The sequence below is a fragment of the Schistocerca serialis genome, chromosome 3, assembly GCF_023864345.2.
Source record: "Schistocerca serialis cubense isolate TAMUIC-IGC-003099 chromosome 3, iqSchSeri2.2, whole genome shotgun sequence".
NCBI classification, from domain to species: domain Eukaryota; kingdom Metazoa; phylum Arthropoda; class Insecta; order Orthoptera; family Acrididae; genus Schistocerca; species Schistocerca serialis.
Genome location: NC_064640.1, coordinates 86962192 through 86975302, shown reverse-complemented (window position 1 = coordinate 86975302; position 13111 = coordinate 86962192). Strand labels below are relative to the sequence as shown.

The window sequence follows — 13111 nt, the reverse complement described above, 5'->3', positions numbered from 1 at the left end:
CAAACAGTTCGCAAAGTACAAATAGTATCGAAAACACTGAAAGAGAAAGGCTAACTGATTAATAATTACTTGCGCACACTAGCTTAAAGCAGGGACAGGTTGCTCATGTGTATTTCGTAGTAAAAACAAGTCAAGTAGTGCACTATAAAAACTGAAAGTGGAGTGCCATTCCCTGAAGACTCTCCGACAAGACCTCACTGGAACTCACATCAAATAAACATGTTACGAGCTGTAGAAGCGGGAGAACGCTGCTTTAGATCCTGGATTTAGGTTTCCTGTGATGACAAACGTCAGGATGGTTCCCCAGCCTTCCCTTAATCGAGCTCGTGATCTGTATCTAAGACCTCATGGCGACGGGTCTAGTCTTCCTTCTCCCTTTATACCAAGTGTTACGGAAATACAAATGAGGAAGAAACTGATAAGCCAACCCAACGACACCACTGTATGAGTGAGGATGGCCAGTAGAAAACATGTAAAAGTGAGAGGCACATTGATAGCCTCTGTGTGGAGATGTGATCATTTATAGGCAAATACAGAAGTCCGACCATATCACTGATGTTTGCTGAACAGCGAGTTGCCGCATAGTAAGCGCTACGTGACTTAATATATGTACCGGGAAAGCACAATGCCTGTCCATATGTGCACGAGAATTCGCTAATTAAGTACTGACACGTGCCAGAAATCATTTGCAGAACATACTGTAGCGACGAGGGACGTTTCGTTAAGAAGCTGTTTCACATTTTGCTGCAATTAAAGAAGTTTACAAGAGGTTAGAGACAAGACTTAAAATAGGAAAAGGTATCTCCCGAGTAACAATACCAACCAAAGGCGTTAGACAAGGGTGCTGTATTGTACCTACTCTGTTTCAGTATTATCTGAACGAAGTTCTTAAAGAATAGATGAAACTGCGTGGCGGAATGGGCCTAGACGTAGATGGGGATTACCTATCGAGTTTACTATTCGCCGATGGTCAAATAGTACGGCTGAAAATGATTATGAAATAAGTATATGATAAAGAAAATCTTAGAAACATACGATGAGGTCGGACTAACGATAAATTTTTAAACAAAACCTCTCTCTACGAAGTAAACAACATGACGTCAGCGTAGATGAAAAACTACTGAGGCATGTCAAAATTATAAACATCTAGGAACTATAATCTCAGATCAGGGTTCGAATAAACTAGAAATAAGGCAGAGGACAACACACGCTAAAAAAAGCAATCAATAAGCTGAATTCTCTGCACTGGTCATATAAAATTAATAAAAACGCAGGAAAAAAGGTTAATACAAAGTATTTGTTGCATTGAGTGGAAACCTGGGAAATGACAAAAGAAGTAGACGAAGACTTGAAGCAGCGCAAATGGATTTTTTTAGAAGATTTTCAATGTGAGAGAAGATGCCAAATACAAAAAACTGGAAACCGATTAAAACTTCCACGTACATCACCGAAGAAGTGGAAAGACGGCGTTTAAAACTGGGTGGGCATGTGATTCGGAGATGAACATGTTGGCAACCTCCATACAAGAGGAAAACGGGAAGACCCATTGCAGAATGAAAAAATCAAGTGATGAATGATATGTTACGAAGAAATTTGAAAGATCATTAACGAAAGGATCGAGAGGCTTGGATACGGATTTGAGAGAAACAGCCTAAAGAACAGTCAGGAACTCGTAAAAGGAAAATTGTATTGGTAAGTTTTGGCCATTTACGTGTGAGTGTATATAATAGTGATATGGTCAAGAAGAAAGAGTTTTCAGTTCGTTTTAAAATTAACTTTCCTCTGTGTAAGGAACTTTATATCATTGGACTGAAGTTCAAAGATTGATGTCGTCGAAAAAAAGTTTGCGGGATAAAACGTTGTTTCGGCAGAAACAAAAAAGCTTGAGTAGAGAATACGTTATCATATTCTACGCAATGCGGGCCCTAAATATCCCCGAGAACGTCTCAGCTCAGTCCTGGATACCAAATGCACTGTCGGTTAAGTTTGGCACGCCGGGTTCTACTGAAAATATAATGACTCGAGATCAACGCAAAACACAATCAATCAATTGACGAGTGTGCTGGATGACAGTCTGACAGGGGTCTGTGTTGACGAGAATCAGTAGACTCGCAAGTAACCATCATCTCGTCTGAACGTCATTCCTAGAAACTTGGGTACGCACACAGTAAACAGGACGAAGTAACGAAAATTAATTATAACCACCATGTGCTATAGCTTCCTAATCATCGGTGCTGCAAGGCCACGAAACAGTATTAGACTAATCACAGGAACAACACAGACGTTTAAGTCGACATTCTTCCTGCTCTACATATGTGAAAAAAGCGGAAAGAAACTCTAAAATGTGGTACAATTGAAAGTGTCCTCCGCCACGCACTTCACGCTGGTTTGCAGAATATGCAGGCAGACGTAGATGCAGACCTATTAATGAAAGGATGCCGCCTGAAAGCCGGCCGTGGTGGCCGAGTGGTTCTAGGCGCTTCAGTCTGGAACCGCGCGACCGCTACGGTCGCAGGTTCGAATCCTGCCTCGGGCATGGATGTGTGTGATGTCTTGGGTTAGTTATGTTTAAGTAGTTCTAAGTTCTAGGGGACTGCTGACCACAGATGTTAAGTCCCATAGTGCTCAGAGCCATTTGAATTTGTTAAGTCCCATAGTGCTCAGAGCCATTTTTGAACCGCCTGAAAGACGAGGTGGGCAAACGCTAAACGCGTCTAGATTAACAACGATGAGCTATTTAACTTATTTTAAAGACCTCATTCTCGCTTTCGCCTCTGAAAATTGTTTATTTATGAACTTCATGACTGCAGTTTCGGCCCTTGGCCATTTGCGAATGGTACACTGACTAAAATTTTCGTGCTTTAGTACATTTAAAAACTTAAAAATATCGTACAGTGTATTCAAATCAAAGTCGCATGGCCCATTTCCAATCGCTATGTATGCAACGTTTTTTTTTGCATTTTTTAGTATAAATAACGGCAACGGCCTTGCCGCAGTGGATACACCGGTACCCGTGAGACCACCGAAGTTAAGCGCTGTCGGGCGTGGTCGGCACTTGGATGGGTGACCATCCAGCCGCCATGCGCTGTTGCCATTTTTCGGGGCGCACTCAGCCTCATGGTGCCAATTGAGGAGCTACTCGACCGAACAGTAACGGCTCCGGTCAAATAAAACCATCATAACGACCGGGAGTGCGGTGTGCTGACCACACGCCCCTCCAATCCGCATCCTCAACTGAGAATGATACGGCGGTCGAATGGTCCCGATGGGCCACTTGCGGCCTGAAGACGGAGTGGTTTTTGGTTTTTAGGTTAAATTACACAAACTGCTGTACAAATAAATCGTTTGATTGTAATCTGTTGTTCAATTTGCAATCAGATGGTGTATCTGACAGTAGCTTAATGTTATTTACACAAAGGATTTCACAAACGATATATTTACAGTCTCTGGATATTGACCATAGGACGATGACATTTATACAGTCTCTAAGTTTTTAAATGTTTGAAAATTTGAGCAATGTTCCACTTCAAAACGGACGACGGTGGAAACTGCAATTGTGGATTATATAAGCAAATCATTTCAATAGACAAGGGGGCCAGCCTGTCTTTTAAAATGTTTTAAGGTCCGTGGCTCCCACCGAGAAAAAAGGGTGTTGCGCGTACGAAGAGGCACTTCGTTAACGACAGAATACGTGTACGCCTGGAGACGAGCGAGACACCATTTTGCAAGCCGCGGCAGTGTGAGAATACTCGCCCGAAACTGCGGCGGCTGGCGTGGCTGGCGTCGGACGAGAGCAGCGGCTGCGACTCGCTGCCCGAGTCTGAGTGGTCGGCGAGGCGGCGGCCGTTCCTGCGCGCGCCCATCTTGTCGTACATGCTGCCGCTGCCAGGGAGCCACTGCCAGCTCCTGCCTGCCGGCCGCGCCACGCCGCGCCGCGCCTTGCATAACCACGGCCAGCGACTCTGCTGCCCTGCTGACACGGGTCCACGCTCTCAGCTCACAAATAACATCGCTTCTCTTCCTTACCGGGCCACTGACAGTGCGTATTATTCCTTCGTCCCGTAAACCACCTCGACCTCGTGGATTGGTTCAAAATGGTTGGCTGGCTCTGAGCACTATGGGACTTAACATCTCAGGTCATCAGTCCCCTAGAACTTAGAACTACTTAAACCTAACTAACCTAAGAACATCACACACATCCATGCCCGAGGCAGGATTCGAACCTGCGACCGTAGCGGTCGCCCGGTTCCAGACTGAAGTGCCTAGAACTGCTCGGCCACCAGCGGCCGGCACCTCGTGAGTTATCCACTTCTACGTATACAGGGTGTTACAAAAAGGTACGGCCAAACTTTCAGGAAACATTCCTCACACACAAATAAAGAAAAGATGTTATGTGGACATGTGTCCGGAAACGCTTAATTTCCATGTTAGAGCTCATTTTAGTTTCGTCAGCATGTACTGCACTTCCTCGATTCACCGCCAGTTGGCCCAATTGAAGGAAGGTAATGTTGACTTCGGTGCTTGTGTTGACATGCGACTCATTGCTCTACAGTACTAGCATCAAGCACATCAGTACGTAGCATCAACAGGTTAGTGTTCATCACGAACGTGGTTTTGCAGTCAGTGCAATGTTTACAAATGCGGAGTTGGCAGATGCCCATTTGATGTATGGATTAGCACGGGGCAGTAGCCGTGGCGCGGTACGTTTGTATCGAGACAGATTTCCAGAACGAAGGTGTCCCGACAGGAAGACGTTCGAAGCAATTGATCGGCGTCTTAGGGAGCACGGAACATTCCAGCCTATGACTCGCGACTGGGGAAGACCTAGAACGACGAGGACACCTGCAATGGACGAGGCAATTCTTCGTGCAGTTGACGATAACCCTAATGTCAGCGTCAGAGAAGTTGCTGCTGTACAAGGTAACGTTTACCACGTCACTGTATAGAGAGTGCTACGGGAGAACCAGTTGTTTCCGTACCATGTACAGCGTGTGCAGGCACTATCAGCAGCTGATTGGCCTCCAAGGTTACACTTCTGCGAATGGTTCATCCGACAATGTGTCAATTCTCATTTCAGTGAAAATGGTCTCTTTACGGATGAGGCTTCATTCCAACGTGATCAAATTGTAAATTTTCACAATCAACATGTGTGAGCTGACGAGAATCCGGACGCAATTGTGCAATCACGTCATCAACACAGATTTTCTGTGAACGTTTCGGCAGGCATTGTTGGTGATGTCTTGATTGGGCCCCATGTTCTTCCACCTACGCTCAATGGAGCACGTTATCATGATTTTATACGGGACACTCTACCTGTGCTGCTAGAACATGTGCCTTTACAAGTACGACACAACATGTGGTTCATGCGCGATGGAGCTCCTGCACATTTCAGTCGAAGTGTTCGTACGCTTCTCAACAACAGATTCGGTGACCGATGGATTGGCAGAGGCGGACCAATTCCATGGCCTCCACGCTCTCCTCACCTCAACCCTCTTGACTTTCATTTATGGGGGCATTTGAAAGCTCTTGTCTACGCAACCCCGGTACCAAATGTAGAGACTCTTCGTGCTCGTATTGTGGACGGCTGTGATACGCCATTCTCCGGGACTGCATCAGCGCATCAGGGATTCCATGCGACGGAGGGTGGATGCATGTATCCTCGCTAACGGAGGACATTTTGAACATTTCCTGTAACAAAGTGTTTGAAGTCACGCTGGTACGTTCTGTTGCTGTGTGTTTCCGTTCCATGATTAATGTGATTTGAAGAGAAGTAATAGAATGAACTCTAACATGGAAAGTAAGCGTTTCCGGACACATGTCCACATAACATATTTTCTTTCTTTGTGTGTGAGGAATGTTTCCTGAAAGTTTGGCCGTACCTTTTTGTAACACCCTGTACATTCACCATCTGATCAAAAGCATCTGGACACTTGCTGTATACATTAATATGGGGCGTGTCCTCCCTTAGCCTTTACGAAAGCTTCAACTCTACTGGAAAAGGGCACAGGTCATCCCCGTTTTCAAGAAGGGACGTCGAACAGATGTGCAGAACTATAGACCTATATCTCTAACGTCGATCAGTTGTAGAATTTTCGAACACGTATTATGTTCGAGTATAATGACTTTTCTGGAGACTAGAAATCTACTCTGTAGGAATCAGCTTGGGTTTCGAAAAAGACGATCGTGTGAAACCCAGCTCGCGCTAGTCGTCCACGAGACTCAGAGGGCTATAGACACGGGTTCCCAAGTAGATGCCGTGTTTCTTGACTTCCGCAAGGCGTTCGATACAGTTTCCCACAGTCGTTTAATGAGCAAAGTAAATGCATATGGACTATCAGACCAATTGTGTGATTGGATTGAAGAGTTCCTAGATAACAGAACGCAGCGTGTCATTCTCAATGGAGAGAAGTCTTCCGAAGTAAGAGTGATTTCAGGTGTGCCGCAGGGGAGTGTCGTAGGACCGTTGCTATTCACAATATACATAAATGACCTTGTGGATGACATCGAAAGTTCACTGAGGCTTTTTACGGATGATGCTGTGGTATATCGAGAGGTTATAACAATGGAAAATTGTACTGAAATGCAGGAGGATCTGCAGCGAATTGACGAATGGTGCAGGGAATGGCAATTGAATCTCAATGTAGACAAGTGTAATGTGCTGCGAATACATAGAAAGAAAGATCCCTTATCATTTAGCTACAAAATAGCAGGTCAGCAACTGGAAGCAGTTAATTCCATAAATTATCTGGGAGTACGCATTAGGAGTGATTTCAAATGGAATGATCATATAAAGTTGATCGTCGGTAAAGCAGATGCCAGACTGAGATTCATTGGAAGAATCGTAAGGAAATGCAATCCGAAAACAAAGGAAGTAGGTTACAGTACGCTTGCTCGCCCACTGCTTCAATACTGCTCAGCAGTGTGGGATCCGTACCAGATAGGGTTGATAGAAGAGATAGAGAAGATCCAACGGAGGGCAGCGCGCTTCGTTACAGGATCATTTAGTAATCGCGAAAGCGTCACGGAGATGATAGATAAACTCCAGTGGAAGACTCTGCAGGGGAGACGCTCAGTAGCTCGGTACGGGCTTTTGTTGAAGTTTCGAGAACATACCTTCACCGAGGAGTCAAGCAGTATATTGCTCCCTCCTACATATATCTCGCGAAGTGACCATGAGGATAAAATAAATCAGAGAGATTAGAGCCCACACAGAGGCATACCGACAATCCATCTTTCCACTAACAATACGAGACTGGAATACAAGGGAGAACCGATAGAGGTACTCGAGGTACCCTCCGCCACACACCGTCAGGTGGCTTGCGGAGTATGGATGTAGATGTCGATGTAGATGTACTGGGGACACTTTCAGTGAGGTGTCTGGATATCTGTGGAGGAATGCTAGCTCATTCTCCAAGTTGCACACCGGCGTCTCGAGGGAAATCAATCTTCTGACTCATCCGAAAGATGTTCCATCGGGTTCACATCCATTTCTGGGATGTTCTTATCCACAAGTCATTTCGTCTCAGATTCTGCTTTATGACAGGGTGCACTGTCATGTTGATACAAACAATCTCATCTACTGTACTCTGTACACGGTGCTGCAAAATATTTTCATATCCTCCAGCATTCGACGTTTCCATAAGTACAATAAGGAGACCACACCCTAACCACCATAAACCTCCCCATTCCGTAGCATCGGATTGCAAGAGAGTATAGCGTGATTCATTATTCCAAATCACTCGTATCGAGTCATGCCTCTTTCTAGCGTCGCTCAGAATTAGATACAGAAATGTGCGACTTATGACGAGCTGCTCGACCACTAAATGTCGTGTGACTAGGGCCTCCCGTCGGGTAGACCATTCGCCGGGTGCAAGTCTTTCGATTTGACGCAACTTCGGCGACTTGCGCGTCGATGGGGATGAAATGATGATAAGTAGGACAACACAACACCCAGTCCCTGAGCGGAGAAAATCTCCGACCCAGCCGGGAATCGAACCCGAGCCCTTAGGATTGACATTGAGTCGCGCTGACCACTGAGCTACCGGGGGCGGACTGCTCGACCACTGTACCACATTGTTGTTAACTCCCTGTGCACAGTCACTGTGCTAGCTGGACTGCTGGTGGCACACCAGTGATTGCTTCCGCAGATTTAGTGCAATTTTTTACTACCACCACAATGATTGACAGTTCCTGTCTGTCAATACATGAGCTCTGCCTGGCCTTCTTTTAGTTACGGTCGTTCCTTCGCTTTCCCACTTCACAATGACATCATCGACAGTCGACCTGGACAGCTTTAGAAGGGTTTAAATGTCCGTGATCCATTTGTTATTGAGGTAACGTGCAACGACTAGTTCACGTTAGAAGTCACTGAGCTGTCCTGATCGCACAATTGACCTGTCACTACTTCTTTACTGACAACACAATACTCCCCGCTGCCCTTCATACTGATGGGCCCGCCTCACGTGCCGTCTAGAGGTCAGCTCCACAGTACGTTGTGCTATTCAGATACTTTTGATCAGATAGTGTAAACTCTGTTAGAACATTTCTTTAAAGTCATTACCGCTATTACACTGTTTGTTTATTTGCAGTGTTACATTAACACTTACACGATCATGATTTCGAATTCAAAGTGCCATTATCAAGTGTTTTAAGTGTTAAACAGTGCCTAAGATGGCATACTCTCGTATTTAAAATACACTATTAGACACATTGTCTAAGGGTCGATATTTCTGGTAAAGCCTAGTGCTTTGTTTCATCATTGAGTATACCATCTTGACTCTTGTCTTGAGTCAAGATGGTATACTCAATGATGAAACAAATGTGATATTCCGAATGCCGATTGCACCCCGACAATCGTGTCTCCTTCACCCATACTAGATAGTGTGCGGTCTCTGTGAATGCCATAATACAGGGTGATTCAAAAAAAAATACCACAACTTTAAAAATGTGTATTTAATGAAAGAAACATAATATAACCTTCTGTTATACATCATTACAAAGAGTATTTAAAAAGGTTTTTTTTCACTCAAAAACAAGTTCAGAGATGTTCAATATGGCCCCCTCCAGACACTCGAGCAATATCAACCCGATACTCCTACTCGTTCCACACTCTCTGTAGCATATCAGGCGTAACAGTTTGGATAGCTGCTGTTATTTCTCGTTTCAAATCATCAATGGTGGCTGGGAGAGGTGGCCGAAACACCATATCCTTAACATACCCCCATAAGAAAAAATCGCAGGGGGTAAGATCAGGGCTTCTTGGAGGCCAGTGATGAAGTGCTCTGTCACGGGCTGCCTGGCGGCCGATCCATCGCCTCGGGTAGTTGACGTTCAGGTAGTTACGGACAGATAAGTGCCAATGTGGTGGCGCTCCATCCTGCTGAAATATGAATTGTCGTGCTTCTTGTTCGAGCTGAGGGAACAGCCAATTCTCTAACATCTCCAGATACTGTAGTCCAGTTACAGTAGCACCTTCGAAGAAAAAGGGACCAAAAACTTTATTGGCTGAAATGGCACAGAAAACGTTCACCTTAGGCGAGTCACGTTCATACTGAGTTGTTTCCCGCGGATTCTCAGTGCCCCATATACAGACATTGTGACGGTTGACTTTCCCGTTAGTGTGGACAGTTGCTTCATCACTAAACACAATCTTTGAAACGAAAGATTCATCTGTTTCCATTTGAGCAAGAATAAAATCACAGAAATCGATTCTTTTAATCTTATCAGCTGCAGACAGTGCTTGAACCAATTTCAGACGATAAGGTTTCATAACTAACCTTTTTCGTAGGACTCTCCATACAGTTGATTGTGGAATTTGCAGCTCTCTGCTAGCTCTGCGAGTCGATTTTCCTGGGCTGCGAACAAATGCTTGCTGGATGCGTGCTACATTCTCATCACTCGTTCTCGGCCGTCCAGAACTTTTCCCTTTGCACAAACACCCATTCTCTGTAAACTGTTTATATCAACGTTTAATACACCACCTATCAGGAGGTTTAACACCATACTTCGTTCGAAATGCACGCTGAACAACTGTCGTCGATTCACTTCTGCCGTACTCAATAACACAAAAAGCTTTCTGTTGAGCGGTCGCCATCTTAGCATCAACTGACGCTGACGCCTAGTCAACAGCGCCTCAAGCAAACAAATGTACAACTAAATGAAACTTTATAGCTCCCTTAATTCGCCGACAGATAGAGCTTAGCTCTGCCTTTTGTCGTTGCAGAGTTTTAAATTCCTAAAGTTGTGGTATTCTTTTTGAATCACCCTGTACAATCCAGATTGGTCAACATTCCTGCTGCTGAATAATTAGGAACGATAGTGTCCGTGAATTCAATACCAAATGCAATCGCAGAATTACCTATCATTTTCTTGTGCTTGAGCACGTTTGCATGTTACAAACTGCATAACTTTGCAACTCACAGTCTTGTGAACTACCTTAAAATTGTACATCCAGGTAGATCTAGCTTGGAAATCCGTCAGTCCAACTCTAGCTTTGGCGGGCTTAACAAGAACAGTATGAAAGGAATTTTTTGTCCAAACGTAAAATCAGCCATAAGACCCATATCACATGGTCCAAACATTCCCGTGCCCGAACCGCCCACTGCTTTAGAGTCTTCAGCATCAACATCAAGTGAAACTTCAGATCCTGATTGTCATCCCACATCCACAAAAGGACAACCAGATATGTGTCTCACAAAAGCAGTACCACATGTTTTGGGGTCTTGATTAAAGGAAAAACATTTGCTTACTCCGGCCACAATATTCTGTTTCTTTTTTTCAATTAAGAGTATAATACACTACCAGCCATTAAAATTGTTAAACCAAGAAGAAATGCAGATGATAAACGGGTATTCATTGGACAAATATATTACACTAGAACTGACATGTGATTACAGTTTCACGCAATTTGGGTGCACAGATCCTGAGAAATCAGTACCCAGAACAACCACCTCTGTCCGTAATAACGGCCTTGATACGCCAGGGCATTGAGTCAAACAGAGCTTGGATGGTGTGTACAGGTACAGCTGCCCCTGCAGCTTTAACACGATACCACAGTTCATCAAGAGTAGTGACTGGCGTATTGTGACGAGCCAGTTGCTCGGCCACCATTGACCAGACGTTTTCAATTGGTGAGAGAACTGGAGAATGTGCTGGCCAGGACAGCAGTCGAACATTTTCTGTATCCAGAAAGGTCCGTACAGGACCTGCAACATGCGGTCGTGCATTATCCTGCTGAAATATAGGGTTTCGCAGGGATCGAATGAATGGTAGAGCCACGGGTCGTAACACATCTGAAATGTAACGTCCACTGTTCAAAGTGCCGTCAATGCGAACAAGAGGTGACCGAGACGTGTAACCAATGACAATGGTTCAAATGGCTCTGAGCACTATGGGACTTAACATCTATGGTCATCAGTCCCCTAGAACTTAGAACTACTTAAACCTAACTAACTTAAGGACATCACACAACACCCAGCCATCACGAGGCAGAGAAAATCCCTGACCCCGCCGGGAATCGAACCCGGGAACCCGGGAACCAATGACACCCCATACCATCACGCCGGGTGATACGCCAGTATGGCGATGACGAATACACGCTTCCAATGTGCGTTCACGGCGATGTCGCCAAACACGGATCCGACCATCATGATGCTGTAAACAGAACCTGGATTCATCCGAAAAAATGACGTTTGCCATTCGTGCACCCAGGTTCGTCGTTGAGTACACCATCGCAGGCGCTCCTGTCTGTGATGCAGCGTCAAGGGTAACCGCAGCCGTGGTCTCTGAGCTGATAGTCCGTGCTGCTGCAAACGTCGTCGAACTGTTCTTGCAGATGGTTGTTGTCATGCAAACGTACCCATCTGTTGACCCAGGGATCGAGACGTGGCTGCACGATCCGTTACAGCCATGCGGATAAGATGCCAGTCATCTCGACTGCTAGTGATACGAGGCCGTTGGGATCCAGCACGGCGTTCCGTATTACCCTCATGAACGCACCGATTCCATATTCTGCTAACAGTCATTAGATCTCGACCAACGCGAGCAGCAATGTCGCCATACGATAAACCGCAATCGCGATAGGCTACAATCCGACGTTTATCAAAGTCGGAAACGTGATGGTACGTATTTCTCCTCCTTACACGAGGCATCACAACAACGTTTCACCAGGCAACGCCGGTCAACTGCTGTTTGTGTATGAGAAATCGGTTGGAAACTTTCCTCATGTCAGCACGTTGTAGTTGTCGCCACCGGCGCCAACTTTGTGTGAATGCTCTGAAAAGCTAATCATTTGCATATCACAGCATCTTCTTCCTGTCGGTTAAATTTCGCGTCTGTAACACGTCATCTTCATGGTGTAGCAATTTTAATGCCCAGTAGTGTAATTATATACTTTTCATTGTGTTTAACCCAGTTTTTAGTATGACAATCTCTCATGGTTACCCTACGAGACTATCGTTTTTGTTTATAAAATTCACTAGTTTTGAGGAACATAAGAGTAACGATATTGCAACCGAAGTGCTTCGGACACCTTCGGGTTACTTTGCGCTCCTGGGAGACGAAGTACTTAGGCTGCGCTAGTCACTCTGTTTCGGGCATTCTTCAGGGCCGGGTATGTATCTCTGTTTCGGGCGGACATGTCGTACTCTATATCGGAAGTGGATAGAAAATTTACCGTACAATTAAGAAAGCTATGTCGAGTGTTGTAAAAGACAGTGTAAAATGTGTGAATATTGAAATAATAACCAAACAGGACACATTAATGAGAAGTGCCGCCTACCATGATTGTCAGTACTACAGATCTTGCCCTCTGTAGATACAGAGACTAATCTGGGCAAGTGGCATCCTATAAAAAGCACAATCCCAGGTTCAAGTTAACAGCGTAGCAGCCTCCGCCGGAGAAGATCCCACGACCGACGAGCTGTCTTCTCTCCAGATCTCTCCAGCTTTCAGATCTGACCTTCCAAAGCACACATAATTTATAGTGGCATAGATGTGGTTTCATTAGCAGAAATTTTCTACTTATAGCACTTGCACCATTACTGCGTGTAAGCGCGTTCTCCACTTGTTTCTTTCGCCAATCGATCGCCTACGATTTCCGATACCTCCAACA

General features: G+C 45.1%; 1 protein-coding gene across 2 annotated transcripts in view; it reads right to left on the bottom strand.

Annotated features, from left to right (window-relative positions):
• LOC126469753 (sodium-coupled neutral amino acid transporter 9-like) overlaps positions 1-3912 on the bottom strand; it is a 370196-nt gene extending 366284 nt beyond the window's left edge. For both annotated transcript variants that reach the window (XM_050096967.1, XM_050096968.1), the window contains exon 1: positions 3754-3912. In XM_050096967.1, coding sequence (XP_049952924.1) covers positions 3754-3875 — 122 coding nt within the window. In that variant the 5' untranslated portion in view covers positions 3876-3912. The remainder of the gene's footprint in view (positions 1-3753) is intronic.
• Between the last annotated feature and the right edge of the window lie 9199 nt (positions 3913-13111).